The sequence below is a fragment of the Mytilus californianus genome, unplaced genomic scaffold (assembly GCF_021869535.1).
Source record: "Mytilus californianus isolate M0D057914Y unplaced genomic scaffold, xbMytCali1.0.p SCAF_7, whole genome shotgun sequence".
NCBI lineage: Eukaryota > Metazoa > Mollusca > Bivalvia > Mytilida > Mytilidae > Mytilus > Mytilus californianus.
Window position 1 is genome coordinate 18,066,983 of NW_026262723.1, and position 26,902 is coordinate 18,093,884.

At 31.0% G+C, this 26,902-nt stretch overlaps 1 protein-coding gene across 2 annotated transcripts in view; it reads left to right on the plus strand.

Moving 5' to 3' along the window:
- Positions 1 to 26,902, plus strand: part of LOC127709288 (uncharacterized) — a 145,342-nt gene that overhangs the window by 58,909 nt on the left and 59,531 nt on the right. The window contains exons 21-29 of one of the 2 annotated variants that reach the window (XM_052214746.1): positions 399 to 486; positions 1,343 to 1,404; positions 3,137 to 3,274; positions 5,552 to 5,639; positions 7,076 to 7,146; positions 8,203 to 8,337; positions 10,858 to 10,954; positions 12,997 to 13,088; positions 14,138 to 14,242. In XM_052214746.1, the coding sequence (XP_052070706.1) occupies positions 399 to 486; positions 1,343 to 1,404; positions 3,137 to 3,274; positions 5,552 to 5,639; positions 7,076 to 7,146; positions 8,203 to 8,337; positions 10,858 to 10,954; positions 12,997 to 13,088; positions 14,138 to 14,242 (876 nt within the window). The remainder of the gene's footprint in view (positions 1 to 398; positions 487 to 1,342; positions 1,405 to 3,136; positions 3,275 to 5,551; positions 5,640 to 7,075; positions 7,147 to 8,202; positions 8,338 to 10,857; positions 10,955 to 12,996; positions 13,089 to 14,137; positions 14,243 to 26,902) is intronic. The other variant, XM_052214747.1, reaches the window with a different exon arrangement.

Sequence of the window (26,902 nt, forward strand, 5' to 3'; positions counted from 1 at the left end):
TTCAAATACCATGGACAATTTTATGTTGACAGGATCTTCCATTCATGTTGACAACATCAGACATGCTTATTAAAGACCTATTGCAATTAGCCAATTAACAATATGTTACAATATGTTAAGATTTATGACCCATTTTTACTGTATAATTTTCAACTCCCTACGAGGCATTTCATGCTTAATAAAGAATTAATTTGAGAGGCGAAAAAAATTGGAAGAAATACACTGTTCACACAAGGCACTAGTAAATTAAGAAATCTAAGGTGAGAATATCTTGACTCTAGAGATTTGGGTGTTGACTGCATCTACAATTTATACTTTGGAAATTTTGATTACATTGTATTAAATTTTGATTACATTGTATTAAATTTTGATTACATTGTATTAAATTTTGATTTCAGTGTTACGGATATGCACCAGTTATTGTACAAGATGTTGTGTCAGGATTTGACCCTAAACAGACATGTGAAAAATTTAAGTTATGTACAAGTGAGTATAATAGTGTTTATTTGGCAAGTGAAAGGTCACAATGTAACAACATTAGTTCAAATATGTGTCATCTTCAAGAACTCTGTACTGAGCCTGTCATATCTTTTTTTTAAAAATTTACCCTGAAGACTGTTCTTGAAAACAAATTAAGCTGTTTATTAAAGTATTTATTTTAAAATGTTTCCATTTCCCTAAATTTTATGACCATAATAGGATTTTTAGGTGAAATATTAACCAGTCTGCATTCAATTGTCTTTTAAATGCACTGCAAAAATAATAAGTTACATTGATTGATTGATTGATGTTTAACGCCACTTTCAACACTATTTTGCTATTTCTTGACGGTCAGTTTTTTTGGGTAGAAAAACAGACAATCGAACTCACAACCTCAGTGTTGATAGGCTAGTGATACAGTAGTACGACTACTCCGACAACACTGCCACCGAGGCCCCTAATAATAAAATACAACGAATTCCTATAACATTGTTTGGATGCAGCATTTCTAGAATTATACAAATTTTATGTCTAAAAAAAAGTATTATGGGGCATCCAAAAAAGTAATGTGAAGTTACTATCAGTGAGACTTGATTGCCATCATGTGATTATAAGATTCATGTTTTTCAAATTGAGTGTAAAATTAAGTTGTCAGTATGATAGGAATTTAAAAGTCTTTCATTATTTCTAGAATTTTGCATTTTGTTTTAAAAATAAAAGTTTCATCAAACAACCAAGGAAAAAATACTAAGTTAGCTTTACCACAAGTAAGTCTTGAATGCTGTCAGGTGATCACGAGTGCTTAAAGCTGAGTTAGCTATCAGCATTGTTCTTTAATTTTGTTTGTTTTGTTTTATTTTAGATGAAAGTTTGTCATATCAAGAAAGTCAACTAGAATTTACTGAGGATTTCAAAAATTTTAAGGTATAGTTTTGTATTCATCAATAAGTATTTGTAAAATTTATAAATTTTAAATTCCATTGTAAACCATAAATATGTACCAGTAAATTATTATTTTTTTTTTTAAGTGGTCAATTATATATGATTTTGTTAGAATCTATATAATTTTTTTTTTTAAATTTATGTATTAAAAATATTTTGTGTATATATTTATATTACCTTATTACTTTTTAGCTCACCTGGCCCAAAGGTCTAAGTGAGCTATTCTCATCACTTGGAGTTCGTCATCTGTCAACCATCATTGTTGTCCATCATTATCATTGTCTGTTGTCATCTGTTAACTTTTACCAAAATCTTCTCCTCTGAAACTACTGGGCCAAATTTTACATAACTTAGCCACAATCATCATTGGGGTATCTAGTTTAACAAATGTGTCAGATGACCCTGCCTGCAAATCAAGATAACCGACATGGTTGAAAATAGAATATAGGGGTGAAATGTAAGTTTTGTCTATTATTTTGAAAACTGCTATAATTAAAATAAAATCTGATGGGAGCAGAAATGTTCAGAATGTTGCCTATACCTGAAAATTGTTATAGATAGAGAGAAACTTTGAGAGCAATATCCTCACAGAAAAACTCAGATTAGCACTGAAATCAATAAACTTAATACATTGTACAATATGTTTTGCTAAAAGTATAAATAGGCCATATTGCATTTCGAAATGGTCATGGAAAGAATGCTGTGGATTCATTTTATATTTCCCACTGGACATTAAGCAACCAACAATCAATCAATCAATCATTTTTATTTGTGCAGTATTGATTTTAGTGTATATTATGGGTATAGGTAGAACAACAAATTTTAGTGTTCAACAAAGTTCAAATTTTCCACAAATTTGAATGAAGAAGTTGTAAAGAACATGAAATCAAATATCCATAAAAGAACAAATTTTCATCAATCCACGAAGTAGTGGTACCCAAAAATATTAATGAATATACAGTAGATGAGATGAGATGAGATGAGAATTATGGTAGACAGGGGGTCTATTATTAAAAAAAATAATTTGCCAAAATGTAGTTTATATTATGCTTTTTTTTTTTCAAAAATATGATAAAAAGTATGGGTCACAGGGCTTTTTATCAAGCTACAGGTTGTGCAAAATTGTCAGATTTTGTATGGATTATACATGGAAAACCAATTTTTGGTGATAAAAAAAACTAAAAGCTAGAATTATAAGATAAACTATATGTGAATATAGTCTTATAATGTGCTTTAAGAAAATTAAAACAAAAATTGGGGTCACAGGACTAGTTTTCTTGCTACACATCAAGAAAGGTTAATTCATAACACATTCTTTTATAAAAGTTACATTATTGTAGTTATGTCCCCTTCTATGTTTAAGTTGAAACAAATTAAATCAAACAAAATATATTTTGTATTTGTAAAAAAAAAAGTAGAAAAAAATATAGTAAATCATATTTATCATTCTTTTAAAATAAAATCCTAACAAATGAATTACATTCTTCTCACAAAATTTGCACTTTTGATTAAAGATCTAGACCAATCACGTTCTGCTATTTTACAATCCAAGATGGCGGAAGACACCTGATCTACCTTAAAGAGATGTTTCTATTGTATTTGTATGTAAACTGTGTCATTTCTTTATATATAAATATTATATTATATTATATTGCATTACATTATATGAATACTATGCACTTATAGATAAAAAAAAAACACACATTTATTCTAGGATGGTCCAGAATGTGCCATATGTAAATTACTTGTACAGGAAATTGACTCGTATATAGTACAGAACAAATCAGCCTCCGAGATCAATGCCACTGTGTATGAGTTTTGTAATAACCTCCCAGCTCCACTGAATTCTATGGTGAGTAAATCTGTGCAAAAGTATATAACATTTCCTTTTGAATAAATCAGTTCTTTGAAATATCATATGTAAGTTTATTTTTTTGGTGCATTTAATTTTTTGTAGCGTCAATCCAATCCAAAGACTATATTGTCTATAACTCCATGCTCCTATAATTTTCTCTTTTGAATAAAGCAGTGCCTTAACGTATGATAAATTTACAGCTTTTTGAATTCCCTAGTGAGTAAATCCATGTAAAATTTTATAAACTATCTGTTCTACTCATTCTCTGGTGAGTATAAGTTCCTTCAATATTTATCTTGTGTACAAAACTCTATGCTCACCAAATATTCATTGGTGAGTTAGAGCAGTACCTCAGAGTATGATAAAATTCATGCTCCTTTGATTTCTCTAGCAAGTAAATCAGTACCATAGTATATAAATTGTATAATGTAATTTCTGTCCACTGAATTCTCTAGTGTGTATATGAATTCACAAATATATATTATTGTGTAATAACCTAGATTATGAATTTAATTCTCTGTTAATCAAGAAAAAGTAAGGAATGATTTGTGTAACAAACTAATTTTAGTGAATATACGGGGGGGGGATGGGGGCAAATAATCAGGTAACTTAACGAAGTTGTAATTAAAAATCATGTGTTAATGAGAAAGTTACAATATCCTTGTCTTTCTTTTGAAGTTCTTGCATTTCAAAGGCATTATACTTCAGTAACCATTTAGAAGCCTTTTTTGTTTATTTAGTGTGATGTCTTGTGATTGCTCAAAGTGTTTAATTTGTCCTCCCAATGACAATGATAATGTATACCTTTTTTTCAAATTAAATCTTGTACTGTTAAAGAATCAAAGCCTTTCTTGACAGTGCATCTGCATTTGTATTTTTGTTTCCTGTATAGGTTGATGTATTGGTGCTGCATTGGTGCTGCATTCACAGTATCTACTCTGTCTCTTAGCAAAGAACAAGTCCCAACTCCAGATTTATACATTTTGCACAGGCATCTTTGTGTTTTAAAAGAAGTTCATCTGCTAGTATTTTCAAAGCTGTTGTTGTTTTTGATATAAAATTGAGAATGGAAATGGGGAATATGTCAAAGAGACAACAACCCGACCAAAGAGCGGACAACAGCCGAAGGCCACCAATGGGTCTTCAACGCAGCGAGAAAATCAAGCACCCGAAGGTGGTCCTCAGCTGGCCCCTAAATAAAATTGTGTACTAGTTCAGTGAAAATGGACGTCACACTAAACTCCAAAACATATAAATGAACTAGAATTAAAAAGCATACAAGACTAACAAACGCCAGAGGCTCCTGACTTGGGACAGGCGCAAAAATGCGGTGGGGTTAAACAAGTTTTGTGAGATCTCAACCCTCCACCTATACCTCTAGCCAATGTAGAATAAAGAAACACATAGCAATACGCACAGTAAAACTCAGTATAAAAGAAGTCCGAGTCCAATGTCAGAATAGGTAACAAAAGAAACTAAGCAAAATGACAAAGATACATAAATTCCTACATCTGTGCTCAAATACATCTCACAAATGTTCTGGGAGTTATGTACAAAGTTCATCTATTATATTGTATCTGAATTTTCATTGGATGATTTAAAAATGTTGTCTGATTTGTCATGTCCTTTTACTGAGTTAAGTAATGTACAACTCTTGGGTATTTTTACATTGTTACATCTGTAACATCTACAAAGTCTTTTAATCCATAGTTCTTATCAAAGTAGCTACTTTGATTTTTGTTGGAGTATTTTCCAGATTAATGAATGCAGATTAATGAATGGCACCGGTATAGAAGGTATTTGTGTAAAAACTAAACCTTTTCTGGTCAGAATTTTGCAATTGTCAAAAATGACTGGTTTGAACAGTGCGTAATCACCATTAAATTTTACTGTATCAGTCTCTGGTATATGTAAAATCCTCTCTGATAGAGATAGAATTATGATATTTTTATCAAGTACAATCCTTCAAACTTGACTTTCGCTTCTCTTTACTTCACATGGATACCAAAAGACTTTTATGTGAATTCCATGATTTCACAATGTACAATGTATAAATGAAGTGATAAATTCCAAGCTCAATTGCACTCGATGGTGAAACAAAGATTACCAACATACAACACTAGCAAAATTTACTCAATGTTCAACTCAGATTTCTTGTGAGTAAATAAGTTGTAAAGTAGCTGCCTAAAATTCCAGGTTTTATTGGAAAAGTTATCAACTTATTCTGTAATTTCACAATATCAGTAAATGCTATATAAAAAATTATCATTTCAGTGTACTACTTATGCACCAATGATTGTGAAAGATTTAGTCTTAGGATTTGATCCCGAACAAACCTGTGAAAAATTGAAGTTGTGTTCAAGTAAGTGGTAAAAACAAAAGGAAATCAAATGTTAAATTATCAGGTATTCGTTGTTTTAGAATTTTAGTCTATGATTGAGGCCATAGATGCAAGTCAATTATTATACAAGGACTTTTCACTGATATATAACAATACAATGAATTAAACATGATAGACTAAAGATGACTTATTTAATATTAAAACAAAATATGAGATTTTTAGCTCACCTGGCCAGAAGGGCCAAGTGAGCTTTTCTCATCACTTGTCGTCCGTCGTCAGTCGTCTTCGTCGTCGTCCGTCGTCGTTAGCTTTTTACAAAAATCTTCCCCTCTGAAACCACTGTGCCAAATTTAACCAAACTTGGCCACAATCATCATTAGGGTATGTAGTTTAAAAAATTTGTCCGATGACCCCGCCAACCAACCAAGATGGCCGCCATGGCTAAAAATAGAACATAGGGGTAAAATGTAGATTTTGGCTTATATCTCTGAAACCAAAGCATTTAGAGTAAATCGGACATAGGGTAAAACTGATAATCAGGTCAAGATCTATCTGCCCTGAAATTTTCAGACAAATCTGACAACCTGTTGTTGGGTTGTTGCCCCTGAATTGGTAATTTTTTAGGAAATTTTGCAGTTTTTGGTTATTATCTTGAATATTATTATAGATAGAGATAAACTGTAAACAGCAATAATGTTCAGCAAAGTAAGATCTACAAATAAGTTGTCATGACCAAAATTGTCAGTCTACCCCTTTAGGAGTTATTGCCCTTAATAGTAAATTTTTTACAATTTTTTGTAAATTTTTGTAATCTTTTACAAAAATATTCTTCTCTGAAACTACTGAAACAAATTTAACCATACTTGGCCATCATCATTATTAGGGTATCTAGTTTAAAAAATTTGTCCGATGACCCCGCCTTCCAACCATCATGGCCGACTTGGTTAAAAATAGAACATAGGGTTAAAATGCAGTTTTTGGTTTATATCTCTGAAACTGAAGCATTTAGAGCAAATCTGACAGGTGGTAAAAATGTTCATCAGATTTAGAGTTATCTGCCCTGAAATTTTCAGACGAATCCGACAATCCGTTGTTGGGTTGCTGCCCCCGAGTTAGTAATTTTACAAAAATTTTGCAGTTTTTGTTATCTTAGATATCATTATAATATCTAATATCTAATACTATTAATTATGATTTTAACCTTATTTTACATGATTTCCAAAGCATCAGTAAATACAGGTGAGCGACACAGGCTCTTGAGAGCCTCTAGTTTATATTATTATTGAATAAAAGAGGTAGCAACTCCTGGTCAAATCTAATGCAGAGCATTTTTATTATTATATTTCTGGAAAACTTCATGATATTAAATAAACATTCCACAATGGTTTTAATTACCAACATGGTACCAACTTGTGTTGTCTTTTAAAAATTATATGATATTAATATATCCCCTTCAGATGGCAGTTTTGTCCAACCATTCCTGGAAGAAGTTGAACCAAAAGAACAAATAGAAGAGAAAGTTGAAGCAGTATGTTACTATGTTATATTAGAGTTATTTTATATGCAACAGTATATCAGAGTTTCAATTCTCAAATAGTTACTATTTGATTGTTTTTTCCCGACCAGACTTTGTAAAAGATTAGTATTTTTTCGGCAGGGGACCAAAACTACTAACCAACCATTCCTTCATATGGCCAAAATCCTTGCCAATTTCAATTGTTTCACCACCGTCTTAGTATCAAAGTCTCAATCCTGAATATCAAAGACTACTGTGGATTCATTTATTTTCGTGGCTAACAATGCTCGTGGATTGAGGAAAACTTCGTGGATATTTGATTTCACGGTTTTGTCAATGTCTGCCTACAAGACAATAGAAAATTTGTAATTCGTTGAACATTTAAATTCATGGTTTACCTGTACCCACGAAAATTGATATCCAACGAATAATAATGAATCCACAATATTTCTTGTTTGAATATTGTTTTTGTTTATGTTCCTTTTCATCTAGTTTGTTGAGCACAAAAGAGTATAATACACATTTTCTGTAAAGCAGTGTGTCTATCCTAAAATAGTTACTATACTATATAGGAATATACAACTTTGAAAGAAGAAAAAGTTCCTTTTCTGTTTCATTCTTTGTAACTTTTTTTTTTACTTTTATTACCAATTTTGATATAAATTGCATTTTGGGTATTTTTTCACCAGACTTTTAAAAAATCATTGTTTTTTAAGTGAGGTAGCAAAATTATCTGAAATCCTTCCCTAGATCCAAAGTCAATTTCAAATGTTCACAAACTGTCTTAGGATTGAAATTTACTATTTCTCGTCTGAATAATGTTTCCATGTGTGATTTTCAGCTCTCCTCTGTTGAGCATGGATGATATAAATGAATTCATTTTATAGTGATGCACAGTTTGTCATTGCTTCTCTCAAGAAAATTATTTAAACATGGTTGAGAGGTTAATTGGATTTCTTCCTATCAACTTAATTAAGAAAATAACACAAATAAGGGAAATTAGTGACTGTTGGTGTAGCTTTAAAAAAAAAAATTTGTCTTTAATAAATGATATTTATATATATTTAGGATCCATTATGTGTGTTGTGTGAATTTGTTGTCCAGCTACTTGACCAATATTTAGCCAGCAATAAAACGACGGCTGCTGTTAATTCCTCTGTCATGCAGATCTGTAATTTATTACCAGGAAGTTTGAAAGGGCAGGTAATGTTTTATTGTACTCTTAATTAAAATTCCTAAAAATACTTTTTTTGTATTTAATTGAAATGCACACATAAGAATTAAATCAATAAAGTTCAGAAGAGTTTTTAAACAATTGGAATTGATTGTAAATTGTACGAAAAATACTCTAATGACCATGTAAGCATTGTACCTATTATTTATATTTTATTTATTATTGATTCAACTTTAACAAAAAATGATTCAAATGAATTTAAAAATAAAAATTGATTGTTCATTTTTAGCTCACCTGGCCCAAAGGGCCAAGTGAGCACCACTTAGCGTCCGTCATCCTTCATCGTCGTCCCTTAACTTTACAAAAATCTTCTCCTCTGAAACTACAGGACTATAAATTTAACCAAACTTAGCCACAACCATCATTGTGGTATCTAGTTTAAAAAATGTGTCGGATGACCCCACCTGCCAACCAAGATGGCCGACATAGCTAAAAATAGAACATAGGGGTAAATGCATGTTTTGTCTATTATTTTGAAAACTGTTATAAAAAGAGAAAATTAGACAGGGCAGAAATGTTCAGAATGTTAAGCTCTACCAATTGTCCTATAACGTCAAAACTGTCAAGGGACTTCATATAGGAGTTTTTGCCCTTAAATGACAAATTTTACCATTGTTTTCACATTTGCCTTTTATCTTGAAATCTATAATAGATACAGAGAAACTTTAAACTGCAAAAATGATCAGCAAGACAAGATCTACAAATAAGTCTCATGGTTGAAATCGTCAATCAACTCTTTATTAGAGTTATTGCCCTTTAATGACGATTTTTACCAATTTTTTGTGTTTTTGCCTTATATCTTAGAATTTATAATAGATCAATAGAAACTTAATTTAGCAAAAATGATCAGCAAGACTAGATCTAAAATTAAGACTTACGGAGGAAATTGTCCAATGACTCCTTATTGGAGTTATTGCCCTTTAATGACAATATTTACTAAATTTTTTGTATTTTGCCTTATGTGATTAAAATTATAATAGATAAATAGAAACTTTGAATAACAAAAGTGATCAGCAACTCAAGATCTACAAACAGTCAAATTTGGCGATATAGTTAGTAGACTGTCACTCTTTAGAGAAGTGATTGCCCTTAAATAAGAATTTTTTTCCCTCTCTTGTGTTTTGAGCAAAAGCTAAAGAAGACAGAGAGAAATAAAACAGACAAAACGATCAACAATACAAGATCAACAAAAAAGAGATTTTTGTCATGAATTCTATTCTAGTCTATAATGTTAAAGACTGTCCTTTGTTTAATATGCACATAGACCAAGGTGATCGACACAATTGGGTTTTTAGAGCCTGTAGTTATCAGAGTTATGCTGTTTAAAAATTTTTGAATAGAAAAAATAATGTTGGAAATTATCTAGGACATATAATTTACCGTAATCGGGCTTGTATAGTCTGCACCCACTTCTCCCCACGAAATTTCAGGTAAAAAAAACTTATTGTAACTGTTAGAAAAGGTCTAATGAAACTCAGGTAATTTTAAATCGTGCATGGTCGTTTGAGGTGTTTTCTTGGAAAAACCTGTTTTCCATCATCAAACAGAAGCTGAAACTGCTTGTAAATGATTCTAGAACACTTCGCGATTGTTAAAATAAGTCTAAATCACACAAAAAACAATTTAGAAACTTGTTTATGTTTAAACCAGAAGTTTGAATACCATGTGTAAAAGAGGAAAAAAATGGTGAGAGTCTAAATCCTAGAAATCACTATAATACGACTTTGAAAGTAAAACAGTTCCTTCTTAATGTAAAACAGTGTTTAATATATCTATTACATTAATGTTTGGGGGGTTTTAAGCCAATGTAAAACATATTTGTGAATTGGAAACACCAAAACTGAACGAATAATAACCAATTACGTTTTGTAGTTTACACATCGTAAGCTGGTTTATGGTTGTCTTTTTTACTTTTTTTTGTATCGTTTCATTCAAGCAGATACCAGTCTATTTTAATCAATTCATTGAAAAGAAACAAGAAATTTGTAATGAAGTGTTTAACTTTTAGATTTATCAGTTTTAATTTGATATTGAATAAAAATAACTTATTAACATGGATTAGGTAAAATTATTAGTTTGAAAAATGATAAGAGCGTCCTCAACAACATCAATAACAAACATGGCAGAAGGTAAACAAACCACCTAACAATTTTTTTTCTCTTATTTCTTGCTTATTGTACTCTATAGTCCGCACCCTTTCTGGCAGGTTCAATTTTGGAGAATAAAACCGTGGGCTATACAAGCCTTTTTAATGGTCGGTAATTTTTTTGTTATTTGGTTGCTACCTTATTGACATACATTCTACATCTCCTTTTACTCAGAATTTGATAAAATGTATAACTAACAGGACTCTTGGAAAAATAGTAAAAATTTAAAGATATAATTGCATTATGAATACTTAACACAGCAGTATTATGTACCTGTTTTTCAGAATTAAATCAATTTTGAAAATCTATTTCAAAAATACATTGGGTAATTGTTTATTTCAGTGTATTTTATTTGCACCACAAATTGTAACCATGGTAACCAGTGGAGTGGCACCAGAGAATGCATGTAAACAAGCTAAATTGTGTCCAGCAGTTAACGGTAGGCACACAGTATCCATTATAAAGAGTTCATTAGTGGGCAACAGATAATGTATTGAAGAAAATTATTAGATATGAATATGTGAATCAGAAAAGAGAATATTTATATAAATTGTGTCAGTTTCTGAATTATGTATGTTCTTACATGGATAGGAAGGTTGTTTAACTCAAATTTAAAGTGGGTGAGAAAAGTCTCTATTGTTGAGCAAATAACCTTTTCTGAACTAAGCTACATTGGGCCCATGAAAAGGTCAACAAATAAATTTGGCAGGAGGTTTTTGATGCTTAGAAATCTCTTCATCAAATTTGAAAACCAGGATGTATTGATGAAGTTTTATCTTCTGCTTTTTGGGAAGGAGAATACATTAAAATTGGTGGTTCAAGTGTTTATTACTGTATAAGAACTGGGCTCACAATGGAATTTGGACAGTGCATGACTTGTTAGATAACCAAGGAAATATTATGTCATTTCAAAATTTTCAACATTTATATCAATTTAGATTTTTTTTTCTACATTATTATGGAATAGCACACTTGCTTAAAGGGTGGTTAAAAGCTATCAATATTGATGTAACTGAGAAAAGATCTCAGGCAATGCTACCTTTCGATATAAGTATTTTCTTTGAATCAAAGAAGGGTTCAAAGGACATGTACAAGATATTGAATGAGAAAAATGTTACTTTTGTTGTAAAGGAAAAATGGGAAAACCTGATCTTAATATTACTGGCAGTAATTGGAAGAAAATACACACTTCAAGTACAAAATAAACTAGAAACTCAAACCTTTGCTGGTTCCAATATAGATTTATCCAAAGGACTTTGGGAACTAATTAGAAAAAATTAAACAATAGTAATATATGTAAATCTGCAAAGGAACCAGAGACCATAGAACATTTATTTTGGAGTTGTCTTATGGTCTCCAGTCTCTTGCATGCACTTAATAATTGAATTTTTGAAATGACAAATATTGAACTTCCTTTGAATTTCAAAATTATTGTATTTGGTAACTTTGAAAATATTAAATTGAATTTTGTTAATAATAAGATTATTTTGCTTACAAAATATTATATTTACTGAACAAAATTACAGAAGTATTGCCAAATTTAAATGCTTTCAAGAATATTTCAAGGAAACCTTGTACTTAAAAAATACATTTCACCTACAAACCTCTCTGAAGATGAATATAACATTTACCCTAGCCCCAGGTTCCCTGTTATACACTAAATATTTTTTTTTAATTTGATTTAAACACCAAAAATATATCCAAAAACAAAATGAGATTCTCCCTATGTTTAACCAAATAATATATTTCCATTGTTGTTTTGATTTAAAATTTCCCTACTGTGAATATATGATTCTGTATACCTTTGTTCATACATGTTGTGTCAGTCTATTTGTTACAATAAAGTAAATTTTTTATATAAAAGAAATCTGAATTATGTGACAAAAATATTTTTTTGTGTCATTTCCCTATATATCTGATATCTGTGATTTGTCCTAAAGCATGACCCTACAATTTCCCAAATAATAAAGTCTTCATAAAAAGAGATGAGGAGTCTTCCTTAATAAGATAACAACCAGTGGTCAGTATACAGTTTTTGACTATAAACAAATGTCTCTACCATAAATTAAGCTCTAAGTAAAATGAATTAAACAGATACACTATCAAAGATCTTCAGTGAACAAATAAAAACAAATAGAACTACAAAAAAAATAGATTAGCACATTATAGACTTTGTAAGTACAAAAATGTTGTTGTTACCAATTTATCTATTGGCCTTAAGTATAATGGCAAAGATCCTGTGTTGTGTTGTTGGCTTACTGTAAGGCTTTATGTTCCTCTATTGGCCTTAAGTATAATGGCAAAGATCCTGTGTTGTGTTGTTGGCTTACTGTAAGGATTTATGTTCCTCTATTGGCCTTAAGTATAATGGCAAAGATCCTGTAGTGTGTTGTTGGCTTACTGTAATTTTCATGTAAAAGTGTTTGGCACATAATTTTAATGAAATAAAATTGTTTAAAATAAAGATTTTGCTTTTTCTAGGACCATTCTTCCAGAAAGAATTAACAGAGTTGTCATGTGGTCAATGTCATGGTATTGTGGAATTCCTCTTACCACAGAAATACAATCCTGAGGTAAATCTTATAGCATGTATATCACTCCCTTTTTCAATTTGTTACTCTCTCATTAGTACTACTTATAGCTTATAGGGAAGATACATCTAGGGTTTGAGGTTGTACATCATGTACCATGCTGAGTCAGCTTTAAGGTTTAGCATGTGCATTAAACATGCGATGTAAGAGTGACAACAAGTTGACTAGAACCCTTTTTAATGTACAGATGTAGTGTAACATGTGTCCTGCTGGTTCCCTGTCACTCTGTTTGCTTGCATGGTTAACCATGTCAGATTTGAACATAGCACATTAATATTTTCTAATCCAGATCATGGTTGAAAAATTACACCCTCCCCTTATGCTTTTCATTCTGTACATTTCGTAAGTAAGATATTACTGTAACATCAAATTTCAGAGAAATCATTGAATTTATCAGTACAGAGGCAAACAACTGACCTCCTTTCAGACAATTTCAGGTCATTTGACTTTCAAAATTTGATTGATTTCTAAATATTTCTTTTGACTGCATTATCTTTTTTCCTACTAAGTGAAAAACAGATGCAAGTGGAGTATTCAGATAATCACATATGAATATCTTTATATGTATTTATTAATTGATTTTTTTTTTCAATGTCGAAAAATTGTTGTAAAAAAAATTTTCAACAATGTTTTGACATATTGTTGCAAAAGGGTTCAAATTAAGGGGAGATATAGTTTTTTCTTTAGTGTTGAAAAATAAAAAATAAAAAACACTAATTTTAATGCATGAGAAACACTTTTTAGATTTACTTTTATCAGTAACACTCAAAGCCAAATATTTGAAAGCCAAGGATGTATAAAAACTGAAACAGCTTAAGAACTGAAACAGTTGAGGAGCTATATAACAATAAAGGACGGAGAAATAATAGCCAAATCCATCTTAGGTCAACTTTACCTGAGGGAGTTGAAAACTTAGTTTCTTAATAATTTCTAAATTATAAACAACGAATTTAAGAAAGGTTTTATAATTTATGATATATTTAGAATTGTTGTATAATACTGATAATTTTGAAAGTATGTTATCTTTTCAGTTTGGAAATTTGATATGTAAAGCTGCTTGCCCAGTTGCCAGACGCCGGAGATCAGTAGATGACACACCACAAATTTTTATGGAATTTATGAAAGCAGCAAAAATGGTAATGAGTATTGAAACATATGTCCATGAATCACATGCCATAATTAATGATTGATAAATGATTTCCAGTCAAACATTTCTTTGCTATTAATTGTAATAAATGGCCACAATTATACCATTTATGTACCTTTAAAGTTGGGAGGAGGAGGTTTTGAGTTGTGACATAATTTTCTTTCTGTTTTAAAACTTTTTTTCTTTTCTTGACATCCTATTTGTTTTGACCACTTCACTAGCAGTTAAAAATCCATCTCATATTCATATCTCATCAACATGTTCTTGTGTATGCATGTAAAGAAGCCACTAGACATTAAACACTAAACACATCCATTAATCTGATATTTTTGCAGAGCTTCTGTCACTGAGTTTACATTTTTGGAAAGGCTTAAATCTTTTAATCGTATAAAAATTCATTAGAGCAAACAACAATAGTTATCAAAAGTAAATAACATGTTTTCTACTTAATTTAGACCAGAACCTGGAGATGTGATTTATGTGAATGGATTATAGAAGCTATTAATGCTTATGTACAGACCAACGTCACAGAGCAGTCACTAGAAGACTACATGAATGATATTTGTCATTTTATGCCAGAGCCATTTAAGGATGAGGTATGTTGTACCTAAAATAAAAATATCTGTTTCGTGTTCATTAAATGCTTTATTTATTTCTAGGTGTAAAATTTTCAGTTACATATTCATTTATGTATGGCAAAAGTTGTACATTATTTTGTATGAATTAAACCTCTGTGTTGATTTGTACCATACATTAGTCTTTGCAATTGTTTTGGTCGAGGAAATTGACTGTTAAAATATACATATGGAATATATATATGAAAGTAATATTTTTTTCTTTTGATAATATACTCCAATATTGGCCATCTTTTTACAGAGTTGATGATGTTAAAAGTAGTGTGGTCAGGTTAAAGTTGAGGCACTACTATTAAATCTGATTATCTATTGTAGTTTTAGGTATTCAGGTGTGTAGCATTTAAATAATTACTTTGAGTGAGGTGGAAGTTGAATTTTTGCATGTAAAACATATTAGTTTTGACTTTTTTGTAACCTTAATAATTGTTTTGATCCAGTGTGCCATAATATACACTTGGATATTTTGAACATTGACATTTTTTTAAATATGCTGTAACTATCTTTAGTTTGTTTTGATGCTTTATTTAATGATTAATCCTTTACAATGCATGGGTGAAAGCCCAAGATAATGCTGCAAAATATCTTTGGTGTTTACCTCCCTTTTTCTCTTGAGTGCCAGACTCTATTTAAAGATTTTAAAACTGGTATTTGCTGCTTCTCCCCTAAGAATATAGCATTTAGGAGTAAGAGCAGTATGTAGGTTAAAAATCCAGCTCAGCATATTCATCTAATACAAAGCTGTCTGAGTTTACATTCATATCACATTAATTTAAAATTGTGATATGCTTTCAAAAGCCAAAAAGGTAAACTAACTTTGAACTTAAATCCTGTTTAATTTCTGAGGTCAAGTTCACTTATTAGCATTAAAAAAGAGCCATTCAGATTATATTGGATTACCAGGAGACACTGCACTTTAATGTACTCTTTTCACATTTATTTTGAGGCAAACATCTTTTGAATGATTTAACCGTTTTTGATTTTTAATGATATTTGCAGTGTTTGAAAAGTGTACCAGAAATAATAAAAGAATTATCCCATGGCTTTGATGAGGATGTTCTCTGTCAGCATTATATCCCTGATGAATGTAATGGTAGGTCTTTTATACTTTTGAATGACTACAGTTGTTTTAAGTCGTATATGCATTTGATGTGATGTTGTCATCTCCAGCTATTTTTTTGATATGATAATTTATTCTATCTGCTTACATGTTATCCTTTTCAAATTTGGTTTTTGTTTATTAAATAAAACCTGATATGTACTGGAAGGATTTTAGTCCAATATAATTTTAAAAATAAGCTCAAAGGTGTGTTTATGTGTTCTTATAAATGGTAACTGACATGTTTTTTGCCAGTCTTACTCATAAATTTCTTGAACTTTTTGCACATTGACCATCAATAAAATTTCACTGTTTCTGCAATCGATTATTACATTTAAGACGAATTATATGATAGTTCATGGAAAAATGAAAAGAGGTTGGTCAGAATTATGTTGAAAAAAGTCACATAATGGATAGGAGGTTCTGTATTTTGACATTACCAGTGATTGAAAGTTAAACACCAGTTAAAACAATAAAATGTGTATTAATATTATTATATTTTTCAAAGGTTCTTCTGTTGCTGCTGTAGACAAGCCAGTTGCAGCTTTCTTTGATGAGAAGAAGAAGGATAAAGATGTACAGTGTGAAATATGTAAACATATCATCAAATACATTGATGGAAATTTAAATCATGATAAGGTTTGTACTTGGAATTTTTTTTTATACTTTGATTTTTTAAGTTTCATTTGTTGTGATATTAGTAAATAACACATCAGAAATGCTTCATTTTCTTCAAATAGCTTGTTAGATGTATTTCAGTAAGAGCTTTTTTATATTAAATAATTGCCACTGAAATTATGATGTTTTACTTTGTGACAATGACAAACGATCATTTTTAGGAAGATCATTTTTCAGTTCAAACAACAACACCATACAGGAAATAGTCTCCAACTGAATTTTGATTACCTGATGTTTGTCATCCATATTTTATCATTTTACCTTCTAACAAAGATGCATCAAATCCTAATAAAAATATATATTTTGTAAAAATTCAGTTGCATGAACTGTTGACACAGAGATATGTCACGCCTGTATGTAAGTTTGGTAGTAAAATGCATAGGTTGAAATTAAACTCCTCAAAACAGTCAATTGGTTGTTCGTCTTAAACTGATGTTATCACAAAAATCAACTTCCATTTTTAGTAAGATATATTCAAAAAGCTTGCACTGTAGAGGATGACATATGATAAGAGCCCTTATTCGATCTTTGAAATTGAAAAATAGTAGAGCTAGTAAAGTCTTTCAATGTTAATTTAATTGATATATGAAGAGGTTTATATAATCTGGACTCTGTACTGGAAGGAGATTTCTTGTGATATCGATGTGAAAATTTACCTATTTGACCAATACAGTAATTTTACACCTTGTTATTTTTTAGAAATAGATCTAGGGCCTTTCCTTAAAAGATATAGAACGCACAACTTCTTTGTAAGGTACACCTTGTATATAAATAATCTTTTTGGGTAAAGTCTCTGTTTAAATACAACAAAATAATAAATCAACCAAACTTTTCATTATAAAGATATTGGACAGATTGCATCTTCAGAGTCCATAAGCAACAGCATTGGCCTAGTTGTAGTACTATAAATGTATAAATCATAAATATTTCTGATTTCAGAATGAAGTTAAAATGTATGTAGATGATGTATGTGGAAGATTACCATCACCAACAAATAAGGCAGTAAGTTTGTTTTATTTATTTAAAAAAAAACTATGGAAGTCATATGACTATGTTGAAAGTCAAGTCAGAAATCCGAATGCACCGGACAATAAATGAAAATGGCATATAGAAGGCAAAAAGACATTAGAATAGGGGATATGAAATGGTAGCCATGACTACCATTTGAAATCATTTAGGGATGCTTCAGTTTATATTTGGATGAAAGATACCTTAACAAAGATAGAATCTAAATATAATACAAGGAGATTTGGTGTAAAAATGTACATCAATGAGATAACAACACATTGAAACAAACCAAAGAGATATCATTAAATTTATCATCTGTCATCAAAATCAAATAAATGATGAATTTCTACATTCCCTCATGATATCCGAAAATACTAAAAGAAAAGAAATAGCTATCCAAAATAAATCGAATAAAAAGTAACAACAGTAAAGAAAATATAATTGATATTGGTCCAATGGTGTTCCCCATTTAAAGAAGTCAGAAATATCACCATAAATGTTAAAATTGTAAAGTAAATTTTATTATATCCCCGCTTTGAAGAAGAGGGGTATACTGTTTTACCTCTGTCTGTCCGTTTATCTGTCCGTCCCATGCATATTTTTTGTCACATTTTTCTCAGGAACTACATCATAAAGATTTCTGAAATTTGGTTTCAGGGTTTATATAAGTCAGCTATACCGTGTGATGCGTTTTCAGATTCACCACTCAACAACTTCCTGTTTATCGTCAAGTATTTGGGCGGGGGTATCATCAGTGAGCAGTAGCTCGCAGTTTCACTTGTTGTTGCTGTTTTCTAAGTAAATGATTTGTTAAGGGTGTGCTTAAAATTGCGTTTCTATTGCTATATTGTTTCAATTATGACTTTTTAGTTTACCCACATGTTGTCATATTTTAAATGTTCTCTTGTTTTTCAGTGTAAATCTTTTGCTGCAGCAGAAATTGAAGAAATATTGCTGAAGATTATCAACAAAATACTTTCTCCTGAAGATGTGTGTCATATGATAACTGTGTGTTAGACATATGAAAGATTCACAAAAAGAACTTTAAATAATTTTGAGAATACAAATTATATTCATTTCATGTATTCATTAAGAAAATAAGTCAGTTGGCCAGTTTTTTCTACTTGTAGGCCAGAATAAAACATTCCATTTTATTTCTTGTCTTGTCTCTAACCAATGTTACTTGTGTGAAGACATAGGTCAGTCATTAGCAGAACCATTGGAATTATCTAATGATCTGTATTATAAATCAGTCCATATCAGATTTATTGACTTTTGATTCACTGTTGCATTATTTTTGAAGCGTTTTGTTCAAAGCAGTATATGATAGGTTTTGTCCAATCAAATATACTTTGTTGAAAGCAGTAGGATGGCATATATAGCTGCTTACGTACATTTAATTTGGACTCTGTGTAAAGTTGTCCAATTGGCAATCATACCTCATCTCCTTTGTTTTTACATGCCTTGTAATTGATCTGTTATTTTCACAAAGTTCGACTTTTAGGTCTTGGCATTACAACTAGTATATTTCGTCAAAAGGTGCACTTGTTAAGGAAAATCTATGAGACGAATGATAAAATTGAGAATAGAAATGGGGAATGTGTCAAAAAGACAACAACCCGACCAAAGAGCAGAAAAAAGGCCACCAATGGGTCTTCAACACAGCGAGAAAATCCCCCAGCCGGAGGCGGGCTTCAGCTGGCCTCTAGACAAAATGTGTACTAGTTCAGTAAAAATGGACGTCACACTGGACTCTAATACATATAAATGGACTAAATTTAAAAAACATACAAGACTAACAAAAGCCAGAGGCTCCTTACTTGGGACAGGCGCAAAAATGCAGCGGGGCTAAACATGTTTTGTGAGACCTCAACCCTCCCCTATAACTCTAGCCAATGTAGAATAAACAAACACTCAGCAATACGCACAGTAAAACTCAGTTTAAAAGTAGTCTTGAGTCCGATGTCAGAATAGGTAACAAATGAAACTAAGCAAAATTAAATGACAATGATACATAAATTAACAAAGGACTACTAGCAGTTACTGACATGCCAGCTCCAGACCTCAATTAAACTGATTGAAAGATTATGTCTTCGTAATATTCATAATACTAAATTAAGATTCATAATATTAAATTTGTATAATTGCAATTCAGGTTCATGCAAACATTTAAGCCATGTGTCAATGACTTCATATTGTTCAAATGTTTAGTTTCTGATAATAGAGGGACGAAAGATACCAGAGGGACAGTCAAACTCACAGATCGAAAACAAACTGACAACGCCATGATAATGTATATAAAGTCATCATAGATACCAGGTTTAAAATTTGGATGCAAGACATGCGTTTTGTCTACAAAAGACTATTCAGCGATGCTTGAATAAAACAAGTTAAGGTGGATCATTGGTATATATTTCCTCAAATAGAATTTTCTTATACTTTGTTAAAATGAAGATTTTTCAATGTTTTTTTCAAAAATATAATAAAAGTATATAATTCAAGATACAAGTCGTACAAAATTGCAAAAATTTGCATAGATTGTTCATGAAAAAACACTTTTTTGTGAATAAAAAGAAATCTGAGATAGAATTTTGAAATAAAATTTTAAATGGGTTTTAAAATAGGCTTTAAGAAAATAAAAATGAAAAATGGTGTAACGACCTTGTTTTCTTGCTACAAGTAAAAAATTGTAAATTTTTGAATTATTCCAGTATATAAATTTTACTATCTGAGTTATCTCCCCTTAAATGGCTAAGTTCATAATTTGATTCAAACAAACACAAATATTTGGTATTTGTTATATCAGTTAAAATAAAGCAATAAATCACATTTTTTTCTTTGTACCAATAAACAGAATTACTCATAATAGCCAATTTGTATCAAAGTTTTCAGATTTAAGCAAATAACTAGCCTGATTGTGAACTGCTATTTTACAATCCAAGATGGCGGTTTACAGTTAATCTACCTTTAAAAGACCAAATAAAGCAAATGTAAATGTGTTTGTGGAGAACAGGAATTATAGTAGTTACATGTCAGTACATTGCATTATCATTCATTAAGCTTAGTTTTAAGCAGCAAATAATGTCCACTTCATTAGCCGTGTTTCATGATTTACGATATTTGAATTGGTACTGTACCATTGTTTGATGTTATGGTTTCTAATTAATTATATCTCTCTTTTGGTTGTTTATTTTTGCCATGGCATTGTCAATAAACTCATCAAAGATACCAGGATTACAATTTTGTATGCCAGATGTCAATTATTTTTCGACTTATGAGTTTGAATATTTCTTGGGTATCTTCAACCCCTCTTGAAAATTGATTCACATTTAATGAATATTGGAATGCTTAATCTATAACATCTGAATATCTTGTTATCAAACTAAAATATCGTCTTCCATCTAGAATAAATTTGAAAGAGTGCCATCAGGTTATTTAAGATATTCTCTCATCCTGTTGTAAACATTGGTGTAAACAGGAGATATCTGACTGAAAGTTACTTGACTCAATTTTTTTTAAATGTCTGAATATTGTGGATATTCAAATTTAACAAAATAATTTAGAAATTAATAAAAGAACAGAGTTCCAATGTCCCCTGCATTGCACATATTTTATCTCGCCATTAGCAGAAACAAAGAATTTCTTTTAAATTTTTTTTTTTTAAATATCTAAGAGAAATGAAGGCTTCAAAGCAAATGCAATGCAATTTCATATAATTAATATTTCCAATGGACATAACTCTTTAAAAATATATTTCATCGACATTGATTTTTTAAATTGTCCAAGACATTGCTGTTATAAACCTTTGAAATAAATTTGATAAAAATCTGGCAAAAACTGTACCTGTGAGAGGCTAACAATGCAATTTTCCATATAATTAATGTTTCCAAGTGTCATAACTCTTTTAAAAATAAAATTGATCGACACTGATTTTCGAACTTGTCCGAGACGATACCTATATAAACATATGATATAAGTTTTATCAAAGTCTGGCAAGAATTTTACACGTGAGAGCGCTAACAAGACCGGACGGACGGACAGACAGACAGACAGGTGGACGGAAGGACAGACGCCCGGTATTTCTATGTTCTCCCGCAACGCGTTACGCGGGGGACAATCAAAGGGTAAGTAATGGGCCCATTTATAGGAATAAAAACAAACTTCAATTACTTGCAAAGCATTTTCTGCCCTTACAACCCAACAACTCAGCTAACAATTTAATAATATTTTGACATAAGTATTACACAGAATTATTTAAGTAGGAAATTGTAAATTAAGGACTTTGCAGTCAATAATAAGTCCAATAGTAAACAATCATTTGTGTGTTTTTAACTACAGTAGATATATTTATTTTTGAAAGAACCTTTTTTCGTGGATTGAGAAAAACGCATATTTTCGTGGATATTTGAACTCGTGTTTTTGCAAAAGTTTTTATAAACTCATCAAAGATACCAGGCTTATAATTTGTTACAGCAGACGCACATTTCATCAGTGATGGTCAAATGAAAAAAATAAGCTGAAATGTCAACAAGCCTATAGTATATTTATACTTTATTCAGCATTAGAATTCATGGTTTCCCTAAACACATGGAATCAACAAGAATTGATGCAAATAAATAATTAGGAATCCACAGTTGTTCCCTTACTACAATTAAAGAATTTGTTATTAGCTTTTCTAATGAAGCATAGGAAAATACTGGAACTATTTATTAATGTTTACGCGGCCTTAATGACCCTTTGAATTCGATTGACAGTTACGATTTTTGGACTCTTCACCCCAGGTTTTTATGGGATTCGTTTTTATGTAGCCTACTATCATAGGTCATTGCTATTAATTTTACTATTTTTTATGGAAGCTTATTTATAGTATGGCATGTCTTAAAGTCATTGTTTGGAACCTTATAATAGAATAACAAAGGATATGGGGTATGCATCCATGACACAAAATCAGTACATGCACAACAAAAAACACACAACAAATCTTACTTATAAATCCTTTTTACAGAATGGCTTTCTCACGGACAGTCACACCAATGTCTCCTTTTTTTTTCTATAAAAATTAATACATAGAATTAGATAAGAACTTGTACACATCTAGTTTTAATACTAACTACATATGTAAATATGTTCATATAAATCAGGAATTATTTTTCACATTAGTACATTAAATTGTCAGACATGAATTAATTTCTTGTTAAAAACATATAAACAGTACTCCCAGAGAGAAACATCTCTGATCCAATTAAAGCAGATATTGCAAAGTTTTCTGTTTTATTGATATGTCACTGGAAGATATGCCTGTTGAGACATGACATCATTGCTTACACGTCCTACATTTTGGAAAACTTACATAAATTTCATATACAGTAATACGTAAGACTGGTTAAGTATACAAATTTGTTTTAAAGTAATTTAAAAAGTTTTGATTTTAGTAAACTAGTTTATGACTGTAACCTGTACAAGACCAGTATTCCTACATTAGCTTCTGATTGTTTAACACCCACCTAGTAATTAATCATATGCCAAAAATACAGAACACAGTTTTCATCTTACAAAATAATTGGGATAAAAATTGTGATAATTATTTAAAAATTGATATTAAATCAGATGTGGATAGTAAAAAAATTCTTTTTTAAAGGTCTTTTAGAGTACATGAAATCTAAGACTTTCATCTTGCAATAGTATTAAAACATTTGACTTTTCTAAACTTTACACAAGTAATCACTATTCCAAACTAAAAAAAAAATTGAAAGAGTTTGTCCTGCTTTGTCTCATATAAAAGAATGGCCAACGTAGATACAAGTATCTTGTCTTAAGGAGGGATAAATCGTACTTGGTAAAAAATCACTCTAAGATTCAAACAAAAAATTCTCTGAAACTGACATTATCAAGATGCTTGATTTCTTGATTGACAACATATTTGATACGTTTGGAGGACGTGTTTTTCAACAAACAATCGGCATTCCATGGGAACCAATTGTGCTCCTCTTCTTGCCTATATTCATATGAGGCTAACTCCATACAGGAACTTCTTAGGAAAAAAAAAGAAGTTAGAAGTATCCTTTAACTTTACGTTCCGCTATATAGATGATGTTCTCTCACTAAATAATTCAAAATTTGGTGACTATGTTGAACGCATCTATCCCATCGAACTTGAAATAAAAGATACACATATGCAATTAAGTCTGCCTCATATCTTGACTTACATCTAGAAATTGACAATGAGGGTCGGATGAAAACAAAACTTTACGACAAAAGAGATGATTTCAGCTTCCAAATTGTGAACTTTCCATTTCTTTGTAGCAACATTCCAGCAGCGCCTGCATACGGAGTATATATCTCTCAGTTGATACGGTATTCCTGGGTTTGTATTTCCTATTTCGATTTCCTTGATAGAGCGTTGCTGCTCACAAGGAAGCAATCAAAACCAAGAGTTCCAAGTGGTGAAGTTGAAATCATCCCTTCGTAGATTTTTCGGACGCCATCACCAGTTGGTGGACCTTTATGGAATTTCCGTTTCACAGATGATGGCGGATATTTTCCAATTGTCGTAACTACAATCCCGTCCCCTTTTCCCCGAATGTGACTTACCGAATTAGACTTATTACCGGGTTAGTACTAACATAAGCAACACGACGGATGCCTCATGTGGAGCAGGATCTGCTTACCCTTCCGGAGCACCTGAGATCACCCCCAGTTTTTGGTGGGGTTTGTGTTGCTTAGTCTTTAGTTTTCTATGTTATGTTTTGTGTACTGTTGTTTGTCTGTTAGTCTTTTTTTTTAGCCATGGTGTTGTCAGTTTATTTTTGACTTATGAGTTTGAATAACCTTTGGTATCTTTCGTTTTCTTTCCATTTCTATTCCAGCAGCGCCTGCATATGGAGCATAAAGTAAAACCACAAAAATACTGAACTCCGAGGAAAATTCAAAACGGAAAGTCCCTAATCAAATGGCAAAATCAAATTATAAAGCACATCAAACGATTGGACAACAACTGTCATATTCCTGACTTGGTACAGGCATTTTCAAATGTAGAAAATGGTGGATTGAACCTGGTTTTATAGCTCTAAACCTCTCACTTGTATGGCAGTCGCTTGTATATCTCTCAGTTTATACGATATTCTAGAGCTTGTATTTCCTGTCATGATTTCTTTAATAGAGGGTAGCTGCTCACAATGAAGCTATTAAACCAAGATTTCCAAGAGGTGAAGGTGAAATCATCCCTTCGTGAATAAAACGGACGCCATTACGAGTTGGTTGACCGTGAAGGAATATCTGTTACACAGATGACGACTGATATGTTCCAATTGTCGATATAACAATCCCGTCCTCCTTTGCCCGAATGTGATCTACCAAATTAGATTTATCATCGGGTTTGAACTTACATGAGCAACCCGACGGATGCCACATGTGGAGCACATGAGATCTTCCCAAGTTTTTGGTTGCTCAGTTTTCTGTGTTGTGTTTTGTGTACTGTTGTTTGTCTTTTGATACTTTTTCACTTTATTTTCGACTTATGAGTTTGAATGTCCCTTTGGTATTTTGAAATATTGAAATCTTGCATACAACTTTGGCTCGTTGAACTATAACTGAAAAATCGAAAAAAAATGCATTTATCTCTTTTATTGTCTTTATTTTACTAACATTATTTGAAATTGCGGATTTGATGATTTTAAGACAAATTTAAGAACGTTTTTCTCCGATTTATTGTGCTTTCTATCATCTATTTTAAAAGAGTTCAATCAGTAATATTTCAGATGTTAAACGAGATTAATGCATTTTTTTTTCGATTTTCAGATATAGTCAATATCAATGAGCCAAAGTTGTATTAAAAATTTACCAAAATCTGTGACATAGCCCAATTACTGTTTCTTGACCTTAAAGGGGCATTAGTTGTCAAATTCATGTTCACCGATTTTACTCAAATTCTCATATTTGATTTATAACATACTAAAATGTATATCAAAATGATAAAAAGTCTAAATTAACAATTTACAATGCATGGGCTCGATAATATGAATCAGCATTTCGTGTGTATTTTAGTCTAGGCGCCATCTAATTAACCATCGAGGTGACGTCCGAAGACTGCCGACGGTCATAAAACCAAATATAAACATAAATATAGATAAAAATAGATAGCGAACTTGTGCAATTGGATTTTTCTAGGTCTGTTTGATTTCATATAATAGGTTAAAAACATATGCCAATCATCATTTTTACCTGTATAAAAAGGAGTTTTTGTGGATCGAATCAGTCAATCAAATGGTTTACCCTTGTTTCACTTTCAATGTTGACATTCTTTTCCTTTTAATAACTGAACACGCCTAATTCATTCGCAACCCATCTCTTGCTAAGGGGTTAAATTAAAGGTCACGGATTCAATGAGGTCGAATTATTCACTTGCAAGTGAATAATTAATCAACGATGTTTCTTAGCTTACTTTGACAAAATTGAACCAAACAGGCTTTGAAAAGCGAATTATTATTTCACTATTACACTTTCATTAATGATTGAACAAAAAAAAATCATATTTTAATTTTCTTTTATATCTCGTAGCTAATGCCCCTTTAAAATTAAAACTACTAAACATTGCTTGTTAAAAGATACAAATCCATAATTATTTGACTATGTTTGAAATAGACGTTTGTAAATATAGGTTCCACCACTGCATCAAGTGTATTACGATATTTCTCCACTCGAGACAGTTGAATTTTAAATTAATATTTAAAGCGCGAGGCTGGTGAAGCTTTTTTGAATAATTAAAATTTAACTGTTGAGAGTGAAGAAATATCGTAATACACTAGTTATAGTGATTTTTTAGACGATATCTAATTAAATTTTTATCCTTCCTTTTCAAAGATTTGCAGAAATTAGTGTTCTTTATATGTGACGTCATCATTTTACACAAATAGTATTCGATATGGGAACACTTCATGATTTTTATGAATTTTTTTTCACTATCAAGGACTTTAAAATAATCCATATACTTGGAGCATTCAGAAAAAAATACATCATAAATCATCATAAATTTTCACTCACAATGAGGAAATGTTTTTCATTTTCTACACGTTCCAGAATACAAATACACCGCATCTTGTTCTACTGGTATTGGCGGCTTGGAGAATTTGTTAGCCTTATATGCCAACAGAAAGTAACGGATTGAAATAGAGCCCTGTTTTTTTTTTTAGGCCTTTATATATTTTGGCGAACATACGGTTCAGTTTTTACATTA